This window comes from Pipistrellus hanaki, assembly GCF_964339955.1.
Source record: "Pipistrellus hanaki genome assembly, chromosome: X".
NCBI classification, from domain to species: Eukaryota; Metazoa; Chordata; class Mammalia; order Chiroptera; family Vespertilionidae; genus Pipistrellus; species Pipistrellus hanaki.
This window is the reverse complement of record NC_140524.1, coordinates 31,029,745-31,056,529: the sequence shown is the minus strand read 5'-3', so window position 1 is coordinate 31,056,529 and position 26,785 is coordinate 31,029,745. Positions and strand designations below refer to the sequence as shown.

General features: G+C 36.5%; 1 protein-coding gene across 5 annotated transcripts in view; it reads right to left on the bottom strand.

Moving 5' to 3' along the window:
- The window catches only part of TENM1 (teneurin transmembrane protein 1), a 915,501-nt gene that overhangs the window by 286,992 nt on the left and 601,724 nt on the right, over window positions 1–26,785 (bottom strand). For 4 of the 5 annotated variants that reach the window (XM_084870761.1, XM_084870762.1, XM_084870764.1 and 1 more), the window contains one exon: window positions 16,832–16,984. In XM_084870761.1, coding sequence (XP_084726887.1) covers window positions 16,832–16,984 — 153 coding nt within the window. The remainder of the gene's footprint in view (window positions 1–16,831; window positions 16,985–26,785) is intronic. The other variant, XM_084870765.1, reaches the window with a different exon arrangement.

The window sequence follows — 26,785 nt, the reverse complement described above, 5'->3', positions numbered from 1 at the left end:
ATTTAGTTTGAGCAAAGCATTCTCTTTTTTAGTTATAATACGGCATCAGTTGATGAGTGGGGAAAAACAATGGCAGACAGGCTATGATAAAGGATGGCAAATTAACTGATGTGAGTTAAGTTCAAGAAGAAAAGATCAAGCAACCTGGAAGGTAAATATACGGGCCTGGAATTGGTGACAGACGTTGCATGTAATGGCTGTTATTGACTAACCCAAGGCTTTATTATATCTAGACTCATACACATACCTGAATACTAATGAAATTATTATTAACTAGGGGTCTGGTGCATGAATTTGTGCACAGGTGGGGTTTTTCTGGGTAGCCTGCAGGGATTTGGGCTGAAACCCGCAGTTCAATGCTGCCTGCAGTTCCTACCTGCTACTCCCGCTCATCTTGGCACCACTGTGCCTGTCGCAGGCTCACGCCCAATCAGTCTCCATCCAGAAAGGCTAACACTGTTGCAGCAGTGATTGCCAGCCATGAGCCCTGCATCTGGCACCCTCTCAAGGGGAGTGGGATCGGGCTGGAACTGGCTCTCTGATATCCCCTGAGGGGTCCCAGATTGCAAGAGGGCCAGGCCAGGCTGAAGGACCCCACCTGTACATGATCAGGCCGGGGATAGACCACGGGAGGTTTTCAGGGCATGTTGGACCATCTCGCTCATTCCGGATCGGGCTGGACCCCAGAAGCAAGCTAACCTATCAGTTGGAGCATATGCCATGTGGTGGTCAGTGCATGGATAGTGTTTGAGCAGCCTTAGCATATCATTAGCATATTATGCTTTGATTGGTTGTTTGGTTGTTCTGCCATTTTGTCTATTTGCATATTACCCTTTTCTTATATAGGATAACACTAGAGGCCTGGTGCATGGATTCATATACCTATGAGTCCCTCGGCCTGGCCTGTGGGGATCAGGCAAAAATCAGCTCTTCAACACCCCCTGAGGGGTTCTGGATTATGAGAGGTCAGTTCTTAGGTGACGCACCCTGAAATTGGGCTCCCTCCTTTCTGGTTCCAGGTGCATCAACCAAGAACTGCAGTTGCCAAATCACCACAGCTTGGCAGCTCCTGCATTGAGCATCTTCCCCCTGGTGGTCAGTGTGCATCATAGCTACCAGTCAGAGCATCTGCCCTCTGGTCATTGTGTGTCATAGCTACCGGATGGTTGAATGGTCAAATGGTCTCTTAGGCTTTTATATGTATATACACTGAGGAGCCAGATTATTATGATCTCTGAATGCATAATAATTTGGCCACTAAGTGTGTGTGTGTGTGTGTGTGTGTGTGTGTGTGTGTGTGTGTTTGTGCGCGCGCTTGTGTGTGTATCCCAGTGCATGAATTCATGCATAGGTGGGGTCCAGCTAGCCTGGCCAGGGGGAGGGGACATGGGCGATTAACTGGCCTGCTTGCTGGTCGAACTCCTGGTTAAGGGGACAATTTGCATATTAGCCTTTTATTATGTAGGTTATATACTGAGTGGCCAGATTATTATGTGTTCAGAGATTATAATACTCTGGCCACTCAGTAGATAGTCTGTACCAAATAGTTGGTAAATGACTATATTCTGGATATATTTTCCTACTTAATATAGCTAGACATGTTGCATCTAATGATTTTGTGTAAAACGCAGTGGAACATTAGTAAATGATACATGGTCATGAAAAAGATTTCACTATCAGGTACTTGTATAAAAATCACTAGGCTTAAAAGCTGTAGTCCATGACAACAATCTTAGTAGTCTTCTAAAAACGTTTTCTAATTCCATGAAAATTAACTAAGCTAAGAAGATACTGCTTTAAAAATAAAGTAAACATTGTCCAAATAAACACACCTTCAGATCATATTTCCCCTACATGTAACCCTATGGCACATTCAAAATTTCCAAAAGACTTGGTATGGCTTTGGTATGGTCTTTCACCTGAGTTAGTCCTAGTGTGTTTCATGATTTACATACCATCCTTTGTGTTCCTTCAAATATAATAATCATTTCACAGGGACAAGTCTTTGTGAAATTTAGAATGTCAGTGCTTGAAACAAAACGGGGAAGTGAAAGCAACCTATACTTCCTATGATCAAAAGCAGTGGAGATGAAAAAAGAACAGTGAAAACCCATCCCCCTTCCATCTATGTGGCCTTGTATAATTTTCCTTATATGAACTGTTGAAGAGAAATATGTATTTAATTCTCAATTCTTCAGGAACAGATATTCCAGATTGTGTATTATACATAGCTTTTCATACTCATTATATAGCCCAGGAGTAGGCGGGAAAAAGAAAAGGAGGAATTAACCTTGTATATAGTAGGTACTTGGTAAATACTGTTTGTGTGAATTAATAAAATAGTAATCATGATAAGTTATTATGTAATGTTGATAAGTTATTTTGACATTTCAGCACAAGGTATGGTAGGATTAAGAATTGAAACCATCTGCACACAAAGACCTTTGGGAATTAACTGTGAATAAAATATGTTTAGAAATAAAAATTCCTCTGTCTTACACTGAAAATAGATAGCTGATTTTATAAAAAAGTTCATTAATGTATTGAGAAATACATTAGTGTGTCAGTGTAAAGAGTTAGGTACAGACATTGAAAGAGTTAAAATCAGGTCAGTAGCTTATCTAGTAATGTATATATACATCTTCTCAGTCAGAAGTGAAATGGAATTGTAAAAATCTAAACCTTAAGATAGGACCAATTTTGAATTACATTTTAACTCTGTATATCTATTTCTTGAACATATGATTTGAAAGACATGTCTTGGCCAATTTGGACCATTGGTTACAGCAACAGCCTACCTACCAAAAGATCTCAGGTTCCATTCCTGGTTAAGGGCATTTACCTCAATTGAAGCTTTCCCAGCCCCAGTAGAGGTGTGTGCCAGGGGCAACTAATCAATGTATCTCATGTCAATGTTTCTCTCTCTCTTCCCCCTTCTTCCTCCCTTCCATTCTCTCTAGAAATCAATGGGGAAAATATCCTTAGGTGAAGATTAAAAAAACAAAAACAAAAACACACACGCACATATTCCAAAACCCCCACATAATTCCCCTTTGAGAACAATTTCATTGCAAGAACTTTCATTTCCTAAAACATTTAAGGTTTCCCAGTTCTTCTGATGTGGTCTATTAACTGTTAAATAGTACAGCATTCACAAAAATTAGTTTTCAAATTTTAGGCTCTCCTGACTTGATATATAATCTCACACAGTGAAATATAAATTATGTTTGCAAAACCTCAGTATGCTGATTAAAAATGGCATAGGAAGTAGCCAATCTTTTTGAATTTCTTTGGTGAAACTAGAATTGACATAAAACTCAAATTTATCATCATATTGTTGTATGTCCAAACATATACTCAGAGTCATGGGTCAACATGGAATAAAATACCTTCTTAGAAATAATATTGCCATATGCAAAAATAATATTCAAAATGTTATGAATATGGATATATGCAATGAAAAATTCAAAAACATTCAAAAATAGAAAAAAATTTCATTTATAATATTATCAAAAAGGAATTAAAAACTTAGGGATAGATCCATGGCTGGGTAGCTCAGTTGGTTGGAGTCATCCTGTACATCAAAAGGAGGTAGGTTTGATTCCCAGTCAGGGTACTTAGCTAGGTTGCAGGTTTGATCCCCAGTAAGGGTGCATATGGGAAGCAGCCAATTCAAATTTTTCTCACATATTGATGTTTTTCTCTCTCCTTCTTTCTCTCAGTCTAAAAAAACTCATTGAAAATGCATCTTTGGGTGAGGATTAAAAAACAAAACCAAAAAAATTTAGGGATACATTTAATAAAATAAGTTATAAGACTTGTACACTGAGAAATATAAAACATCATTGAAATAAATTAAAGAAGATCTAAATAAATAGAAAGACATCTATGCTCATGGATCAAACATTTTACTATTGTTAAGTTAGCAATATTTACCACACTGATCTACATATTGAATGCAATCCCCCATCAAAATTTCAACAAATTAAATCCACAATGAGATACCACAATGAGATACCACTTCAAAGTAAAAACCAAAGACAGTAAGAGGTGTTGACAAGGATGTGGAGAAACAGTCACCCTCATTCACTGCTAGTGGAAATGTAAAATGTTGCAACTTCTTTGGAAAATAGTTTGGCAAATTAAAAAAAAAATTAAACATAGAATCACCATATGACCTAGCCATTCCACACCTTAGTATATATCAAAAACAATTGAAAACAGATGTTCTAAAAAAAAACTTTTACATAAATATTCATAGTAGCATTATTGATAATAGCTCAAAAAGTGAAAATTCACAAAAGATCTATTAACTGGTGAATAGATAACTGAAAGGTGGTATACCCATACAATGGAATAGTATGCAGTCATAAAAAGGAATTAAATACTGATACATACTACAACATGGACAAACCTTGTAAACATTATGCAAAGTGAAAGAAGCCAGAGACAAATGGCTACACATTATATGAAATGTACAAATATATAGAAACATAAAGGAGACTGGTGGTTGCCAGGGGCTGAAAGAGGTGAGAATATGGAATGACTGCCAAAGACTATGAGCTTTCTTTTTGGTATGATGAAAATACCAATTAAATAATGGTGATATCTACATAACTCTGAATATACTAAGAATCAATGAATTGTACACTTTGTTTATTTATTTTTTTAAAAATATATATTTATTTGATTTTTCACAGAGAGCAAGGGAGAGGGATAGAAAGTCAGAAACATCGATGAGAAACATTGATCAGCCGCCTCTTAAACACCCCCTACCAGGGATGTGCTCGCAACCAAGGTACATGCCCTTGACCGGAATCGAACCTGGGACCCTTGAGTCCGCAGGCTGATGCTCTATCCACTGAGCCAAAAAAGGTTTCGGCGAATTGTACACTTTAAATTGGTGAATTATATTGTATGTAAAATTACATCTCAACAAAGATATTACAAAAAACATGGTTAGAAGTTATATATTGACATGCATAGTCCACACACCTATACACACATACATACACACACACACACACACAAACACACACTTTCATAACATGTCACAAGAATGTTAATGTGTTTCCAAGTGTTTTAGAAGGTCACCTGTTTGTTACCTAGAAGCTGGACTATCTCCTGGCTGGTCCTTTTAGAATGTTTAATTGGTAGTACATAGCAGCGATGCCTATTTTCTATATTTTATACAATGTTAGATATTTGTCACATGTAGGTTTTTATAATCAAATCATTCTAGATTTGGGGTGGTGGCGGGAAGGCTGGTCATTGATCTTTAGATCAATGTATCCAGCACATCCTTTTGTATCTTAGAATGGGTCCCCAGAGGACAGGGCAGTCCAAACTCTTGACATCAACTTACTACTCATTTAATCAAGATAATTTATTCTAACCCACTTATCCTAGAATTGAGGGTAATGAGAGGGTTGTATACTAGTTTCTTCTTGTGCCAGGCTTCAGAAAAGAGAGGCAGCCATTTGTCATGGATTGTCATATTACTACAGCCTTTGGTTTCTATTTTTTCAGAACCCAGAAAATCTTTAATAATATAAAATTAAAACTTCTTACAAATAAAACCCATTACAGACAGTAATAATAATAAAAAGAGTAGCCCTAATCGGTTTGGCTCAGTGGATAGAGGGTAGGTCTACGGAGTGAAGGGTCCTGGGTTCGATTCTGATCAAGGGCATATACCTAGGTTGCAGGCTTGATCCCTGGCCCTGGTCAGGGCTCATGTGGAAGGCAGCCAATTGATGTGTCTCTCTCACATTGATGGATTTCTCTGTCTCTCCTCTCTTCCACTCTCTCTAAAAATCAATGGGAAGATATCCTTGAGTGAGGATTAACAAAAACAAACAAGAGTAACAATAATCAAAATAGATTATAGCATTTATTAAACATTTATTGTGTCCTCTCTTTGATCTCTGATTTCTGTAATATCAAAATACCACTTTCATACTCAGTGTGCCATATAATTTGGTGTCCAATTATATCTCTGAGGCTCCTCCTTCCTCTTCTCTCCTGCCCAGGGACTCTGTTCCGTTCACATGCCCTTTCTTACTAGCATCCTCCATGTCTCCCTTTCTATTTTTTTTTTTGCATACCTTTGCATCCTCACTCCTATTCTTTTTAAAAAATTAATTTCTTTATTGATTAAGGTATCACATATTTGTCCTCAACCCCCCATTCCAATACCCCCCCACTAATGCCCCCACCCCCCTATTGTCCTTGACCACTGGTTAGGCTCATATGTGTGCACATAAGTCCATTGGTTGATCTCTCCCTTTTATCCTCACCCTCCCTTTGAGGTCCAACAGTCTGACCCATGGCTCCTTATCTCTGGGTCTGTTCTTGTTCATCAGTCTATGCTGTTCACCATTTCCCCTAGATGAGTAAGATCATCTTATTTTCTTCAAACAAGCACAGACCTCTCTTCTTTTTTTTTTAATTAAAAAAATATATTTTATTGATTTTTTACAGAGAGGAAGGGAGAGAGGGATAGAGAGCTAGAAACATCGATGAGAGAGAAACATCGACCAGCTGCCTCCTGCACACCCCCCACTAGGAATGTGCCTGCAACCAATGTACATGCCCTTGACTGCAATCGAACCTGGGACCTTTCAGTCCACAGACCGACGCTCTATCCACTGAGCCAAACCGGTTTCAGCTAGACCTCTCTTCTTTAAAAAAAAAAAAAAAGAAAGAAAGAAAAAGAAAAAGAACAAAAGGACCCAACTGCCACTTCATCTAGTTATACATTTAACTTCTTTTCCTTGCCAAACTGTCTCCATCTGCTGCCTATATAGCTTCATTATCCATTTACCACTTAAGCTACTGCCATCTGCATTTTGCCCTTACCATTCTATTATTTCATTCTCCTAAATATGCACTCTTTAAGGTCAACTAGGATTAATTTTTCTTTTTTCTCAAGGCTCAGCTCAAACTACTTCTATAATAACAGTCATCTTTTCATCTTCTTTTTTTTAAGCCTCTTAATCACCTATCTTATTTTTTTCTGTACAACTGTTGCATGATATTTTGCATTGTGTGTGTGTGTGTGTACACAGGCATGTTTTTTCCAGCTGTCCTTTTTAATGGGAACTTTCTCAAGGGCAAAATTTATGTCTTCTGCTTAATTTGTTAACCTTCCAAAGTACTCAATACAGTTAAAATAGCTCTTTGACTAATATAGCATTAAAAAGGATGATCTGCTATGTTTCTGAATATTAAGATTTCCCTCCTCCCCGTTGATATTATTTTAATGAAAGGTCCGAGGTGAGGTGGTAAAAATCACTTCTTTATGGTTCAAATTTTTTACTTTTCTTTTCTCTCTCTAAACCACTGACAATGGGATGATGGTATCTGTTTATGGTTCTGGTCAGAATGCCTTCAGTAAGATATATAACAGAAACAGAAAAAGGCAACTACAATGACAAAGGGAATATAGGGGTTACAAGAAGAGTACAGAAGGAAAACCAAAGGCTGTTAATATTAGAAAGGTGAAGGCAAAGAAAGGATATGTGATTATTATCTATGAGATTGACAAAGTTGTAGAGAGGGAAAACCAGACTTGGGCATTCAATCTAGGAACTCTAGGATTTTATTCTCAAAAGTAAATTTTACATACCAGAATCACCTTTGACTTCATGAAAAAACAAACAAATTAGTAAATGTTTGAAATTCCCCCAAAAGTAATAGAATCTGAGAGATATAAATATATACGCAACATAATTAGACATATACATGGCTGATAATTTTCTACAGTGGCCTGGTTCTTAATAAAAATAAGATGTTATAAGGATGTTATGTTAAGATCCCTCGCTTTTAAAACTGTATCTGTTTTTTCATTGATTTCAGAAAAAGGAAGGGAGAAGGAGAGAGAGAGATAGAAACATCAATGATGAGAGAAAATCGTGGATCAGTTGCCTTCTGCATGCCCCAAACCAGGGATTGAGCCTGGGACTGGGCATATGCCCTGACTTGTAATCAAACCATGATCTCCTGGTTCATAGGTTGACACTCGACTACTGAGAAACATCGGCCAGGCAGATCCTCCGGCTTTTGAAGTCTATGAGGATAAATATGCTATTCTATAATACACCCCCTTAGTTCTCCTGTCAGATGTAGACTATTGGGTCAGAGGTACCACAAGGCAGACATATTTCTTATGGCATCACAGGAAATGTGCTTATTAATTTTAAAAAAAGTAAAATGAAGATTAAAATAAAACAAGAATGAAACATTAAACATACATGACTAGAAACATTTAACATGAATTTTTTATATCATAAATAAGTTTGCCTTTAGCATAGTGAACTTTCTGTTTTAGAAGTAAGGTCTCCAGCATGCTTTAGAAAAGCTTTTGTTAAAACTGAAGTATATTGATAAAGTGATTTAATATAGTTGAAAACAAGCTGCGGTACACTAGCTAGGCCCCCTGAAACCTTGTGTTAGAAAACATCTATATAGCATTATAGGAAACATTTACTGTAATTTGCCATCAATGTTTAAAAATAATGTTACACTCTCAACACTGTTGTCTTTGTTAGTGCACTACTACTATTTTATTAATGTGGTTTGTTGTGCTTGTATGAATTATTCCCAATTCTACCACAATGTCCTGGGCTTTAATACCCCTTAAGTAAAATATACTGAAACTATGGGTTGATTCAAAGGTAGCTGAGTGCATTTTAATATCCACATTCCTATGAGCCAATATTGGAGAACCACAGGATTATACTGCGGGACATTCTTCCATTTGAACACACAATCATTAGTTGGGTGGGGTTGGTGCAGTTCTTGACTTATGATATAGTATCATGAAATAAGCGAATTTTTATCTACTAAAGATTATAAGTAAATTTAGAATTCAACCTCTTATTCGAGGTCCACAACTGTCATTGCATAAATTGCCTCCTTTGTAATTAGGTTGTAGGTTTTTATTTATTTTTATTTTTTCTCCATTTTTTATTAAGGTATTATACGTGCACATATCTTACCATTGTCCATCCACCCTACTCCCATAGATGTCCTCACCCCCCCCCCCAGTGTTTTGCATCCATTGGTTATGCTCATATGCATGCATACAAGTCCTTTGGTAAGTAAATTACATCTAGAAAATTTTTACTGTAGAAAATTAATTTTCATTTCTAATACCTTCAGTTGATCTCTTATCTCCCGCACCTCTCCCTAACCTTCCTGTTGTAATTTGACAGTCTGTTTGATGTTTCACTGTCTCTGTACCTATCTTTTTGTTCATCATTTTATAATGTTCTTTATTATCCATAAAAAAGTGAGATCATGTGGTATTTTTCTTTCATTGACTGGCTTATTTCACTTAGCATGATGTTCTCCAGTTCCATCCAGGTTGCTACAAATGGTAAGAATTCCTTATTTTTATGGCAGCATAGTATTCCATTGTGTAGATGTACCACAGTTTTCTGATCCAATCATCTGCTGATGGGCACCTAGGCTGTTTCCAAATCTTAGCTATTGTAAATTGTGCTGCTATGAACATAGGGGTGTATATATCCTTTCTGATTGGTGTTTTCAGTTTCTTGGGATATATTTCTAGGAGTGGGATTACTGGGTCAAATGGGAGTTCCATTTTCAGTTTTTTGAGGAAACTCCATACTGTTCTCCACAGTGGCTGCACCAGTCTGCATTATCACCAACAATGCACTAGGGTTCCTTTTTCTTCCCATCCTCACCAACACTTGTCCTCTATTGATTTGTTGACAATAGGCATTTTGACAGGTGTGAGATGGTACCTCATTGTCGTTTTGATTTGTATCTTTGGGATAATTATTGACTTTGAGTATGTTTTCAAATGTCTCTTGGCCTTCCTTCTGTCTTCTTTCGAAAAGATTGCCCATTTTTTTTTTATTGGATCATTTATCTTCCTTTTATTAAATTGTATAAGTTGCCTGTAATTAGGTTGTAGGTTTTTTTAAAAAGCCAAAAATTAAGCAGTGTGTGTGTGTGTGTGTGTGTGTGTGTGTTCTGTATTAAGTAGGAAAAAAAGTGTTTGCTGAACCTAGATCTTTGGTTTTGCAAATATAAGATTTACAAAGTACTCTTAGAGAAGGGATATGTATTTGACTATATGCATTGAGATCCTTAATCAAGACAGCTGTTTCTAAAACAATTGGCCTTTAGAAAAAAAATTTTTTTTAAAAGACACAAAAATGTGTGCTGAGCTAACAGTAAGGAGTGACTGAATTCTAATCTCAGCCCTGCCTGTAGTTAAAGTCTATTACGGAAGGCAAGTCACTTAACCTTCTTGTGTTTTCCTTTTCAACTGTAAAGCAAGGCTAACAATTAGCTGCTACAGCATAAAACTGTTATGTGGATAAAAACTATTGAAGTATTTTGAAATTGTAAATGCTCTCTAAGTGCAGACTGTTATTGTTACATACATGTCAAAATCCAAATTTATAAGGCATAAAACTGGGAATTAATTATTTGAATTACAACAGAATTCTCTACAAGTACTTTAAATGGCAAGTGTGGTTTACAAATTCTACAAATATACAGTTCAACCATTTTCCAGGAGTATAGCTTTTTTGCAAAAATACATCTACTTTTACTTGAATAGCTAACTACATTTCCTTAATGGCAGATGTTGAATTCACTGACTCACAATGTATACACCTTAGCATGAGCTAGTCCTACTGAGCTTCACCCAGCATTTGTCAAAGCCTTAGCAGCTGGGAAGAGAATGGAGAATGAGGAAATAAAAGGGGAAGGGAAGGAGAAGTGTGGCAGGAATCTGCCCTCCCTCCATGTTATCAAGAGAAATGTGGCTCTTATCTATTCTATAGTTATAATCTCCTGATAGGATGTAATTTGCAAAAAGTGTTTCATTGTCCCTCTACCACATTCAAAAGGCTTGCTTGTTGAAGGGGAGCATAATTTGCCACCCCCAAATTTGTCTCTGAGGTATAAGGATTATTGGGAGCTGAAAAGAGGTAGCTTACATAGGAGAAGCTCAGAAAACTCAGAAGTTACCATTTTACAGGAGACATTTACGCTAATAAGGGAAATCTCCATTTATAAGTGGTGTTTCTCTGTTTCAGGAAGTGCAAGATGATTCTAAATTTCTAGAAACTCTTATAGATAGAGAAGTAAATGACTTAAAATCTACATAACAACATTACTCCCTTTACAGTGCTTTGTCTTATAATTTTCCATAACTGGCTCCCCCCTACCCCCCTTCCAACATTTTTTTTTGTCTTTAGCTGGAGATGGTATTTAAGATGATGGTGGAGAGTTACTCAGTTAGCCTGCACATTTCCCATGTATACAAGAGGTATGCATGTTACTAAACTTCTGTTTTCTTTCTCAGTGCTTTTATTACAGGGGTGAGGGAGAAGGGAGGTATCTTAGCCAGTAACCCAAATGGGTAGAGAAAAAATGATTTTTCCTTTCCTACAGAGCCAACTCCTGTATTTTTAAGATTAGAAGACGGAGCCAAGAAGTGTGAAGCTATAGTCACTAACTTGGTCTTCACTAAAGCATCTTCATGACAGGCTACAAAAATATGTTATTTACATGATCATATATTCAGCAGACACGGAATAGAAAATGTCATTTTTTGTCAATTTCATGGAGATAGATCTGTAGGATAAATTCAAAAGAAATTCCAGTTTCCTGCAAGGCCAGCGTTTTGCAAAAATTGTAAAGGAAGTAAAGGCTGTCTTTAGTATTCTTAGTTCTCTGTCTCTTCACCCACTCTTCATGTTCACTGTGTTCTATTATGGAATCAACCTGCAGGAATGCAGTACCCTCAACTACTTAATAAGCGTGCTCCTTATTCAGATACAACGCTATCTATACCTTACCTACAGTAAGCCCTATGCTCCTGGAAAAGAGTGTTGATTAAGAAATCCCCTTAACCTTTCCCCATTCCTGAAATTCTTCCAGCCTTTTCTGTTTTATGAAATGGTTACACAAAACAAACAAAAATAACTAAGTTAAAAAAACACTTTCCCATATTACTTATTAGAAAAAGCTATCTGTCCATTCTCTCAGGATTCTCATAAGAATTGCACAGGACTCTATTGTTTACTGAGGGTCAAGACCAAACACAAACCAATCCTCTTTGATGGAACCTGCTGAAATACCAGATACAGTTGGAGAGAGAGGAACCTTAAAGTGATCAAAGTCCTTTCTGTGTCCCATTGTTTCAAGATAGTCCACTATACATTTGTTTAATAAATATTACCTCTTTTTATCTCCTTGTGAATTGCCTTACTGACCCCTCCTTAGTTCTGAATGACATATATACCTCATTTTGCCTGTCGTTAGAATTTTCATGCTTACATAAATTCTCCATGCCTATGTATTAAATTTTTATTTTCTCCTGTTAATCTGTTGTTTCAATTATTTGAACAAACAGAAGAACTAAGAAGGAAAGTTTCCCAGTTCATAACACAATTTATATTTAATTATATTATATTATTTTAAGAACAGATGAAAAAAACAGAAGAGGGGAAACCACAAGTCCTGGGTTCTAGTTCCAGATTTCTCTGTGTGTTTTTGACTTGCCTGGACCTCAGTTTCTTCATCTTTAAATAAGAATGTTGGACTCACTAATCTTTAAGATTTTAACATTGTATGCTTGTTGAAAAATTACATCGCAATTATTTTTAGTTCAATTTGTGGATACTACATGACTCAAGCCTAGGATATATCTTTTATTATTTGTTCATATCCTTCTCTTTGTTTAAAGTAGTTTTCATATAATGCTTAGCAGTTAAAAAAGAGTTAGTTTTGAGCAGTTTGTAAAATTTTAAGGTAGTACAGGCTGTTTTAGTACAATTCTTTCAATTCTATAAATGTTTATCAAATAATAGACAACTGATTTTTCTGGTAGATCCAAAATGTGGTTGTGATTTATATCTTCTTTTGGAAATTAAATTTAAATTATTCAAATAAATGAAAACATTTTAGCATACTCAATGTCTATCATAAAATATTATTTTTTTCTTTCATTTGGAAAATTAAGTGGTGAGAAAATTCTTTATTTTCCTAATGTGAAGCAGATACATGTAACTACAGTTAACAGAGAACCAATTACAGTATAATTTGATTACTTTTCCATTCTACTACTCTGATGATAAAGGTGATAAAAATTAAAATATAATAGATATTAAATTAGTAAGTAGAGATCATACTTTAAAGAAACATCTAAATTCCAGGAAGGCTGTCGTTTATGGAAAATTTGATGCCAGTTTGAAAGTAGGGTCTGCCTAATAGGATGTCAATAAACTCAAAGTCATTTTCCAGTCATTTGGCCCAATAATAATTACTGCTAACTAAAACAATGTGCCAGTCACTGTGCTATATGCTTTACTTCCATTGTCTCACTATTCCTCGAAACCCCTATATGAGACAGGTACTATTATTATTATTATTATTATTATTATTATTATTATGTTATAGATGAGAATACTGGTTCAGGGAGGTTGTGTGAATTAACAGTTGGAATTGGATAGCCAATAAATGGCAGTGTCAATATTCAAAGTCAGATCTGTCTGACTCCAGAGTCCAGACTCTTAATTACAGTATTACAATGCCAAATTCTCTAGGAGAATAAAGAAAACAATGTAAAAAGAATGATCTGGTTTTCAGTTTTATATTTTAATTCATACAGCAGCACTAAGACAAGCTTATGGGAGGTGTGATGCTAGAAAATCACAAAAGGAGACATCTGATCATTGAAAATCGCCTTATATTACATCTTTTACAAGGTTTGGTTAATATACACATAGCATATGAAAGAGAAGCACTGTTTTTACTTGGTAAGTAATATATAATGAAGAACTAATACAGCAAAGGATAATGTATAGTTATAGTTAAGGTTTTGCTTAGACTTCCATGAAAGATACGTTTAACATAACAACTTGGCCTATATGGCATTAACTATTAATGAATTGTCTTAATAAAGTATTAAATTGAAATCAGTTTGGCCAGCCCATGTGTTGATATAATTGAGCAGAAACTTAAAAAATATTTTTCTTTATGAAAATTTTCACACCACATTAAAAATATAGGTGTATAGAATTTCCTTTCTAGCTTCTTTAGGCTGGTCTAATAATTAAGTCTACATGAGACTGATTAACAAGAGGAAATAACGAGATTTAATTAATTAGGTATGTATGGGAGCCCTAGCTATAGGAAAGGTTCAGAGACATAAGGGAAAGCAAGGTGTATGATATACTGAGCTAAGGGAGAGAGAGGTAAGATGCCCTGAAGCTTCAGAGGGGAAGAGGGTAATTTGCAGCATGACAAGAAGAGCAGATGTTCAGAAATTAGACATTTGCTCTGCCCTATAGATAGGTCATAAAAAGTTATTTCTGATGATAATTCATATTATGAGCTAGGCCTCAAATTTAAATTCTCTAAGGGAGAACAAATTTTAAATCTCTAAGGGAGAGGTAAACATTTTTCTTGAGGCTGAAGGGTCTCAATTGCCTTCAGCTCAAAATAATCCACATGCCCAATGGAACATCTTGGGGAGGCCTGGCTGAAGCCTTTCAAAGCTATGTGATAATCTTCAGCTATCCTGAATGTTTAAATTTCCTCAAACAGATAATTCATCATTTTCAGTATGAATGGCAAGAAATGATACCAAGTGGTGGCTCTTGTACTTGTAGATAAGAAGAAATTGAATAGTAGGAGAGAAGGGAGAAAAAGTCCAAGACCAAATGTATTGAGACCCTTCCCTCTGCCATTTGTGACCCTTATACTAACCATCAGCCCCTCTCATAGCAACAGTAAAATTGTTAGGAAATGTCAGTCCAGGATAGAAACAATATTTCTAAATAAAGCAAACTGCATCATGAATTGAAAACTAAAATAAACCATAACATTTTCCTAAACCTGAGTAGTAATTTTAACTGAAGCACAGACCAAAGCCAGTTACTTTTTCAAAAGCAAACAAAAATAAAACAGAACAAAACCCATGAATGACCCCCTTCCCTCACCCAAAGAAATGAAAAAAACACAAGTAATGAGTGGCAACCCAAACAACTACAAAATAATTTATTTGGAACTAGTGAACCAAAATAAAACTTTCTTACCCCTATAAAATTGTAAGCTTTTTGAGGGTAGGTTTGGATCATTCATTAACTTATATGAGGGTGTCTTCCAAAATGTATACAGACTTGGAATAATTGTGAAGGAAGTACATATTAAAATACATTTCATTTTCAAAATGTAAGAGCTATCAGTTGTTAAAGCGTGCATACATTTTTGGGGACACCATGTATATGATATCATAAAAATATTTAGGATAGTGCAGGCTATAAATTTTGTTTCCAACATCTACTTTTTGGATTGAACATGGCTAGAGTTCCTCTGTACTGAATCCTATTTCAAGAGAAATCATAATAAAAACTTACAGCTATTTTCAATGCTTATATATTAACTAGAGACTCGGAACATAAAATTAATGCATGGTGGGTCCTTCAGCCCAGCCTGCACCCTCCCCAATCCAGGACCCCCTCAAGGGATGTCCGACTGCTTCTTGCAATTTGGGACTGCTGGTTCCTAACCGCTCACCTGACTGTTTGCCTGATCACCCCTAACTACCTCTGCCTGCCTTCCTGATCTCCCCTAACTGCTCCCCTACTGGCCTGATCATCCTTAACTGATCCCCTGCTGGCCTGATCACCTCTAACTGCTTCTGCCTCACCCCACACTTGGGACACAGGATTCCCTCCTCCAGCCGATTGCAGGCACCCGGGACCCAGGCTTTCATCCCTCTGGCCAGCCGCAGGCACCAGGACCTGAGCCAGCTTCCCCTGGGGTGTTACAGCCACAAGGGGACTGTGGGCAGGTGGCTTCACCTGGGCTACAGCTGCAGGCACCTGGAACTGCAGGGTGGGCAGCTTGTCCCTCTCCCAGGCCACAGCCCCAGCTGCTGGCTCCCAGGACTGCTGACTCCCAGAACTGCAGCTTATCCCTCTCCCGAGCCTTAGCTCCAGCCACTGACACCCGGGACTACAGGACAGGTGGCTTGTCCCTCTCTTGGGCTGCAACCTGGCTGTTCCCCATTCCTCTCTCATGAGCTCATTTATGCCTGGCTGGTCCCATTCCTCTCTCCCCAGTGTTGAGTGTCTGATCCATTATAGTGTGATGGTATGAGGGCGTGATGACCATTTGCATATTAGTTCTTTATTATATAGGATACTAAGTTCATTCAATGTGACTAAGATGTTGGGAGTGCTGGTATTGTGGCATTTATTGTAAATAAGTCAGGCAGTTCAAGCTTATGTTGTTTAAATTTAACAATTCAGTACTCAAAGAGCTTTTTTCTTTTCTCTAACCAGGAAGAATTCATGTTCCCTAACTAGAAAAAAATTCATGTCCCCACACTTTGACATAAACATTCACTTTATATTAAGCATAAAAAGGCTTTTTCTTATTATAAAAAGAAGAAATTTCCATATACCCTTTGTAAAATGTTATATATAAATGCTGGGATTGGGCACAGAGAACTTAATCAAAATCCCATGTTGCTTCAGGGTAGTTATATGTGAAATGCAATTTCCATTCTATTGAAATCTCCATCTAGTAAATATTTATCTATTTTTAAAATTGCCACATATTTGAAAAGTTTAATTGGTTTATACTCAAGGCACTAGAGAAAGGAAAATTTGCTTTCAGAAGGCATTTACATGTATTTATTCTGTCCACATAGAATACCTCTTTCAAGTGTTCGAGAATTTTAATGTGAAGTTAACCCATCCCAGATTTGGTTCTAATTACCAAATTAGATGAAAAGTAATCAATAATCAACCCATCACTTTGATCACTGTACCTTTTTTCTCTGATTTATCGGAAACTTTTCCTCCAATTGGAGAGTAAGTAGTATCCATGGATTCGGTCCCTCTGTTCCCTTTGCTAACTCCATTTTCATAGAGCTGTCCTTCAACTGGTTGCAACTGCCAAGTCAGGCCGAACAAATGTACTGCTGCAAGAAAACAAGCCATACATGAACTTATTCCAGACTCACTGAGAAGGTCTCTAAACCAGCTGTTCCTTTGAACCTAAAAATGTCATGATCAGTTTTCTTATAGTTAGTCCAACCAACTTGGAATACATATCTACATCATACCTGCAGCTATTTTTCTAAATAGCTATTATTAAATTTTAAGGATTAGAAGCTGGATAGTATTCTTTTATATTATTACTAGACACCCAGTGCATAAAATTCGTGCATGGAGGGGTGTGTGTGTATGTGTGTGTGTATGTGTCCCTCAGCCTAGCCTGTACCCTCTCCAATCTGAGACCCTTCGAGGGATGCCTGACTGCAAATTTAGGCTTGAACCTGGTGGGATCGGTCCAAAAGGGGCAGTCAGGCATCCCTCTCACAATCCAGGACTGCCGGCTCCCAACCACTTGCCTGCCTGCCTGCCTGACTGATTGCCCCTAACCACTTCTGCCTGCCAGCCTGATTACCCCTAACCACTCCCATGCCAGCCTGATCAATGCCTAACTGCTCCCCTGCTGGCCCAATTGCTCCTAACTGCCATCCCCTGCCAGCCCGATTGCCCCTAACTTCCCTTCCCTTCCAGCCTGGTCACCCCTAACTAACCTGCCCTACTGGTCTGGTCCCCCCTAACTGCCCTCCCCTGCAGGCCCGGTCCCCCCCAAATGCCTTCCCCTGCAGCCTGGGTCCCCCCCAACTGCCCTCCCCTGCTGGCCTGATCATCCACAACTTTCCTCCCCTGCCAGCCATCTTGTGTCCACATGGGGGTGGCTACTTTGACTACATGGGGTGGCCATCTTGTATGTTGGAATGATGGTCAATTTGCATATTACCTCTTTTTTATATAGGATATTTGCTGATCCCCACACAAGGATATTTTTCCACTGATTTTTTTTTAAAGAGTAGAAAGGAAGGAGGGAGGGAAGGAAAGAAAGAGGAGAGATGGAAGGAGGGAAGAAAAGAAAGAGTAAAAAGAGAGAGAGAAAAAAACACGTTGATTAGTTGACACCCTGACTGGGGCCAGGGATCTAACCTGTAATCCAGGTGTGTGCCCTTGACTGGGAATAGAACTCATCACCCTTTGATGTGCATGCTGGCACTCTAACCACTGAGCACACAGCCAGGGCTTGATAGTAGCATTTTTTAAAAGTGCCTTTTGGGAAGGCACTATGGCACTATTCAAAAAATATATCTTAGCCCAGCTAGTATGGCTCAGTGGTTGAGAACTGACCTATGAACCAGGAAGTCACAGTTTGATTCCCAGTCAGGGCACATGCCCAGGTTGCTGGCTTGATCCCCAGAGTGGAGCATTCAGGAGGCAGCTGATCCATGATTCTCTCTCTCTCATCATTGATGTTTCTGTCTCTCTCCCTTTCACTTCCTCTCTGAAATCAATAAAAAATATATTTAAAAAATATCTTAAAAACTTGGCTTACCCTTCTTTCAAAAATTTTGATGAATTTACTATGAATGTGTATCAAATTACAAAGCTATTTATTGTAATATTTAAAAACTAGTACCAAGTTAGGATCAATCAAAGTATTCATAAAAAAGAGATTAATTAAATAATGGTGATATTATAAATAATATAAGATTACATGGCTAGTAAATCATGTTGCAGAAGACTATGTAATGCCATGGTAAATGTTTATAATGCATCAAATGAAAACCATCAGGCTACTAAATAGTATTAATAGTACAATCTATAGTGTGTGTGTGTGTGTGTGTGTGTGTGTGTGTGTGTGTGTAAATGTGTTCATGTCTGGAAAAAAAAGGCTGGGGGATATATCCCAACATGATAACAGATAAGCCTAGCTGATGGAGGGTTTTTATTATCTTCTTTATGATTTCTGTATTATCTTTTTTTTCTCCAATGAATATGTGTAATGTTTGCTATAGAGGGGGAAAAAGAAATTTTTGGTTTTTTAAAAAAATGGATTAAAAGAATAGCAGATTAAATTTGGCTGGGCTGATCACAGATGATATAATGATAGAACTTGAAGGATGTGTGGGGTTTTGACAGGAGGCAACAATGGAGGGGCAAAAAGGCAGGTTGTACAAAATATGACTTTGTAATGCATGAGTTGTCTCTGAAGTAAAGGAAGTTGCTGGGGTTGAGTCTGAATTTAGCTATATGTAGATGGTAGTGGAAGTTAAGGCTGGAAGGATAGATTAGGGCTCTATTGTGGAGGACACTGAATGCCACACAAGATATTTGGATTCTATTTACTAGGAAACAGGCAGGCATTGCTATTTTCTAAACAGATGAGTGATACAATCAGTTTACTTTAGAAAGATTAATTTGATAGCAATGGGGACACTGATGGTTTCTAGGCAAGTAAATTATATCATCAGAGCACCTTTTGTAGAAAGATAAATCCTGTAGTAGTGGGGAGAAGAATGAATATGAGGCCTAAAGATTTGACAACAGCACAAATTGGGAAGGCATTACAATAATCAAGGTGAGGAATGAGTGTTTCAAATAGAGCAGTGGCAGTGCAAAAGCAAAGGTGATTCCTTAAGGAGAAATTACATGAATGTTATCTCAATGTTTGGCAACAAGCTCTGCATCTGCGTTTGTGTGTGTGCGTGTTCCTGCATGCTCATGCTTATGTGTAGGTGTGTGGGGTAGGCATAGAAAAAAAGTGAGGGAAAGAAATCCAAATGTTTAAGGTTTGGGGCCTGCATAATTGAAACTATGGTAGAACCATTAATATAGTTAAAGAACTCCAGATATAGCTGAGCACCAGCTGCAAATAGTACTGGACATGTGATTATCGATAATTAGTTGATTTTGGGCAGGATGGGGTATGGGAGAAATGCAATGAATCCATCTTTGGAGATTCTGAGTTCCAGGGATCGATGGGTTATCCAGATAGTCATAATAAACACAGTTTTGGAGGCTTGAAGTTCTGGAGAAATATTAAGGCTAGAGCAAGACTGCAGAGTCATATATGCACAGAGGCAATAATTGAAGTTACTAGGGTAAAAGAAGGAAGAGAATGTTAGGAGAAAATGGTTCCTAGGACGGAAGTTGGGGGAATCTTTTTATTTGTTTTCTCATTGCAATTTTCAATATTAAACAAATCTTACCTAAAGAAAAATAAGTGCATTTGTTCATAAGACATCTTATATTTTTCTTTATGTGTCTAGGCAGAATAAAAAGTGCTAATTTGTATGTCTAGCACTCGTATATAGTATATGAATTAGCAACCAAGAACAGGAAAGCCAGCCAAATAGATTATTTAAAACTCATTCATCCACGGAGGGAAAATGGCAGCTAAATAGACAGACCTGTTGTTCAACTCATCCCAAGGCCAGACTGGAAATACAACTAAATTGGAGAACATTCACCTGGAATTATCAACTAAGGTCTAGCCAAGGAGGAGACATATCAAGGAAGGACAGAAAACACCCAGAGACTGCACCTCCACAACAGCTTGTTTGACATGGTCAGCGGTGAGCCACATAGTCAGCCAGCCTGTGAGGAGATTCCATCCATGAATGAGACAATAATATTCAAGACCCAACTGCAACAGAATACATATAACTGAATCAAGAGACTTTCCTAGAGCCCTGAGCTCAGGAGATTTAAGAAAATGGACCACTGGGTCTCACAAAACAATGACTACATAAGACCACTGCGCACAAAGTCTGGGAGACATAGCAGTTTAATCTAATACATAGAAACAAATACAAAGTGACAGAAAAAAATGGGGAGACAAATGACCCCCCCCCAAAATGAATCACCCAAAAAGGAACTAAGTGAAATGGAGGCAAGCAATTTGTCAGATAAAAAATTCAGAGTAATGGTAATAAGGGTGCTCAAAAATTAAGTGAGAACTAAAAGCACCTTAATGAGAATTATAAGGAAATTAATAAGAATATTAAGGAACTTAATGAGGGCTACACCAATATAAAAAGAGAGGTTGAAAGAATAAATAAGAATCAATTGGAAATGACATAGCTGCAGTAAAGAACACCTTGGAAGGATTCAAGAGTAGTCTATAAGAATATAGGGACCAAATAAATTAATTAGAAGAAAAAAAGTAGAAAAAAAACCCCACCCATTTGGAGCAGAAAAATATTTTTAAAGCAGGAAGAAAGTTTAAGGGAGATTTGGAACAACATGAAATGTAACAATTTGCATTGCAGAGGTACCAGAAGGAGAAAAATCCAAGCAAGGAATAGAGAAATAATAGGAGAAAATTTATGCTTGGAGAAATAATAGCAAAAAATTTATAGTGAGGGAAAAAGTCACTTAAGTTCAGGAAATAAAGAGAGTCCCAGCCAAGATGAACCACAAAATACACACATCTAGGCACATAATTATTAAATGGGAAACATTAAGGACAAAAGGAAAAAAAATCTTAAAGGCTGCAAAAGAGAGACAGAAACTTATTTACAAGGGAGCTCCCATTAGACTGTTAGCTGATATCTCCATAGAAACACTTTGGGCCAAAAGGGAGTGGCATGAAGTATACTTGCTAGATGAAAACCAAGTGACTGAACATAAGATCACTCTATCCAGCAAGGCTATCATTCAAAATCAAAGATAAAATAAAGAGCTTCTCAGAGCAAAAAGGCTAAAATAATTTATTACCACCAAATCAGCACTCCAAGAAATGCTAAAGAGACTGATGTAAAAAGAAGAAGAGAGTGAAAGAGAAGAACACAGCCATAAAAATAATGGCAACAAATAATAACTATCAATAATAACCTTAAGTGTAAATGGCTTAAATGCTCTAATCAAAAGGCATAGAATAGCTAAATGGATAAGAAAACATGATCCATATATATGCTGTCTATAATAAACTCACCTCTAAATAAATGACTCACACAAAATGAAAGTGAAGAGATGAAAAATTTTTTTCAGGCAAATGGAAAAAAAAAATAAAGCTGGGGTAGCAATACTTATATCTGACAAAATAGATTTCAAAGTGAAAGCCATAACAAAAGACAATGAAGACCATTTCATAATCCTAAACGGATCAATACAATAAGAGGATACAACTCTGGTAAACAACATATAGACACCCAAAATAGGAGCATCCAGATACATAAAAAATCTTCTGGGGGATTTTAAAGGAGAGATGGACAGCAATACAATCATAGTGCCAGAATTCAAAATCATTGGATAGATCATCTAGACAAAAAATCAACAAGGAACCGGTAATCTTAAATGACTCCCTAGATCAGATGGAATCAATTGACATTTACAGAACATTTTACCCCAAAGCTACAGAATATACATTCTTCTCAAGTGCACATGGGACAGTTTCAAAGACAGACCACATGTTAGGACACAAACTAAGTCTCTATAAGTTCAAGAAGATTGAAATCATATCAAGCATATTCTCAGATCACAATGGCATGAAATTAGAAATCAACTGCAATAAAAATACCTCAAAACATTCGAACACATGGAGGCTAAATAGCATGTTATTAAACAATGGGTTACCAATGAGATCAATGAAGAAATAAAAACACTTCTTAGAAACCAATGGAAATGAACACCCAACAACCCCAAATCTATGGAACACAGTGAAATCAGTTCTGAGAGGAAAGTTCATAGCACTATAGGCCTACTTCAAAAAACAAGTAAAACTGATAATAAACCATTTAACTCTACAACCTTCTAAAACTCAATCATGTAAAATCAGAACACTTTAATATGCCTATAACTATTAATGAAATTGAAGCAGTAATAATAATTTTAAAAAAACCACCATCAAACAAAAGCACTGGTCTGGATGGCATCACAGGGAAGTTTTACTAAACATTCAAAGAAGAACTAACACTGATCGTCTTCAAACTATTCCAAAAAATCCAAGAGGAAGGAACACTTCCCAGATCTTTTTACCAGGCTAGCATTATCGTAATTCCAAAACCAGATAAAGACAGCACAGAGAAAGAGAATTACAGGCCAATATTCCTAATGAACATAGATGCTAAAATCTTCAATGAAATATTAGCAAATTGAATCCTGGAATACATTAAAATGATCATACACTGTGACCAAGTAAGATTTATTCCAGGGATGCAAGGCTGGTACAATATCCACAGGCCAATAAATGTGATATATCATATGTACAAATTAGAAGGCAAAAGATCACATGATCATATAAATTGATGCAGAAAAAGCTTTTGACAAATACAACACCCTTTTCTGATAAAAACTCGTGGCAAAGTAGAAATAGAGGGATCATACTTCAACATAATAAAGGCCATATATGACAAACCTACAGCCAATATCATATTCAATGGTCAAAAACTAAAATAATTTCCCCTAAGGACAGGAACAAAACAGGATGTCCTTACCATTATTATTCAATATATTAGTGGAAGACTTAGCCTCAGTGATTAGACAAGAAGAAAAAATTAAAAGGCATCCAAATTGGAAAGGAGGAAGTAAAACTCTTATTATTCACAGATGACATGACATTATACTTAGGAAACCCTAAAGACTCCACCAAAAAACTACTAGATTTAATGAATTAATTCAGAAATGTAGCAGGATACAAAATTAACACCCAGAAATTGATGGCATTTTTAGACACCAATAACGAACTCTCAGAAAGAGAAACAAACAAATAAAAAATCCCATTTACCATTGCAATAAAAAAGCAAGATACCTAGGAATAAACTTAATCAAGGAGGCAAAAGACCTGTACTCAGAAAACTACAAGACATTGAAAAAAGAGATATAGGAAGATAAAAACAAATGGAAGAAAAAACCATGTTCATGGACTGGTAGAATCAACATGATTAAAATGTGCATACTACCCAGAAACAATCTATACATTCAATGTAATCCCTATTAAAATACCAACGGCATACTTCAAAGATTTAGAACAAACACTACAAGAATTTATATGGAACCAAAAAGACCCTGAATAGCCACTGCAATCTTGAGAAAGAACAAAGTTGGAGGAATCATAATACCAGATATCAAGTTATACTACAAAGCTAATGTACTCAAAACAGCCTAGTATTAGCAAAAGAAAAGACATAGAGATCAGTGGAACAGAACAGAGATACCAGAAATTGACCCAAGCCATTATGCTCAATTAATATTTTACAAAAGAGGCAAGAGCATACAATGAGTGAAGACAGTATCTTCAATAAGTTGTGTTGGGAAAACTGGACAGGTACATGCAAAAAAATGAAACTGGACCACCATCTTACACAATATGCAAGAATAACTCAAAATGGATAAAAGACTTAAATGTAAATTAGGAAACTATAAAAATCTTAGAAGAAACCATAGGCAGTTAAATCTCAGACATCTCTCATAGCAATGTGTTACAGATACATCTTCTAGGGCAAAGGAAACTAAGGAGAAAATAAACAAATGGAATTACATAAAAACAAAAAGCTTCTGCATAGCAGAGGGAACCATCGATAAAATGAAAAGAGAGTCCACTGTGTGGGAGAATGTATTTGCCAGTACATCTTATAAGTGGTTAATTTCCAAAATATATAAGGTACTCATACAACTTAACAAAAAGAAGACAAACAATCTAATAAAAAATGGACAAAGAACCTAAATAGACACTTAGCCAAAGTGTACATAAGGAAAGCCAAGAGACATGAAAAAATGCCCAGTCACTAATAATCTGAGAGTTGCAAATCGAAACAATGAGGTATCACATCACACCTGTCAGATGGCTATCATCAATAGATCAATAAGCGGGCAAGTGTTGGCAAGAATGTGGAGAAAAGGAAACCCTAGTACACTGCTATTGGTAATGAAGACTGTTGCAGTCACTGTAGCAAACAATATGGGGCTTCCTCAAAAAATTAAAAATGGTACTGCTATTTGACTCAGTGATCCCACTTCTGGGAATGTATCCTAAGAAATCAGAAACATCAATCAAAAAGAATATATGCACCCCTATGTTCATAGTAGCACAATTTACAATAGTTAAGATTTGGAAATAGCCCCAATTCCCATCAGCAGATGAGTGGATCAAAAAGCAGTAGTACAATACATTTACACAATAGAATACTACACAGCTATAAAAAAGAAAGAACTCTTACCATTTGCAACAGTATGGATGTACCTGGAGAGTATTATGCTAAGCGAAGTAAGTCAGTCAGAGTAAGATAAATATCACATGATCTCACTCATATGTGGAATCTAATGAATAAAATAAACCGATAAACAAAATAGATCCAGAGACTTAGAACCATGAAGAGATTGAATTTCAGAGGGAAGGTGGGGGTGAGGGTTATGTGGGAGAGAGATTAATCAGGGAACTTTTATGCATATATGCATAGCTCATAGACATAGTCAATAGTATGCCAAAGGTTTAGAGAGGTGGGTGAAGGGAGAAGAGGGTAAATGGGGGGAAAACAACAACAAGAACAAAAATCCAAAGCAGACATTGTAATATCTTCAACAATACTAGTAAATATAAATTAAAAGTAAAACAAAGAAAAGCATTCACCCACTTTTAATTGGAGCTAAAGATATTTCTAATACATACCTTCTAATTTATCCTTTAAATATTTAAGCATTTTATTAGTTTATATCCTTTATTTGAGTTAAAGTCAGTGCTGCCTGATGAATGTCTCTTGCAATTATTAGAAACAACTGAAACTCAAGTCATAGTGGTTCTAAGTAAGGTGCAATATAGCATGCTAATAAAGCTATGTTTGTGACACCTCTGAGATTATCTTGCCAAAAGACTCAAAGTATGGTTGGTTGAACATACTTGCTCCATTTAAAGCTGTTGATCAGTTTTATAGAAAGTATAGTCTATTCTGCCCCACAAATACTTTGAATATGATGGATATTAAACACCATATTGAAAATGCATTTCATTCCTTCGGTTCAGTTACTTTTGCAAATTAGATGAGCCATAAGGAACAAAAGGCACAGTAGTTCTCATTTTGAAGATCAAGGGGCCTGTTTTATATACTTTATTTAAGTTAAGCCTGTTTCCTGATGGTGCTAAAAAATGAGAGAAAATGCATGGCCGAGAATCACTTCAAAATAATAAGTTAAAGATTAATTTTCACCATCAAATGAAATAAACTGCTTTTTAGCCAATCAAGACACATAAAGAGGTATGGGCACATTTAGTAGAATATCCTTTGAGGGTGGTAAAGCTGCATAAAGTTTCAGTTTACTATGTCTTCTCCAGACAACAAACTGTTTCTAGTGTCTAGTTGTCTAACTATATAATGAAAGTTACATTAATTGTTTCAAGCTATGGCTACTACGGCAAGGCTACTTGTTTTTTTTTCTCCTCCAAATTGAAGTTCAAAATACTGAGTAGTGAAAGGAATGAAAAAACCGTACTTATATGCAGGGTAAACTGAAGTAACTAAATAACTAGTATTTCAGTTCTATTAGAAAAAAAACATTTTGTTCATATTAAGACCGATAAATACAATTATGATATACCTACATACCACTAGAAAGATATGGTAGTAATTCCACTATGAGATATATTTATTGATTCATTAAACAAGGATTTTCAAAGCATATCTGGGCACACTGGGAATACTGAGAATACAGGAAAAGGCTATCAAAGTATTTAACAGCCAGAACAGCAAAGGTACTGGCTGGACAATATGGATATTTGATATAAACAACCAATATAGTCTAACAAGGACACACACTGGTTGCATATCAGCCTTGGCTAGAGAATGAAGAAGATAGAGTCCTTTGCTCCTAGTGGATTTCTATCAAGACTCTGCTATGTGTTTATAACCACACTGTTTAGGCAAGTCCCCCAAACCACAGTATAAGTATTATGACACAACTGACTA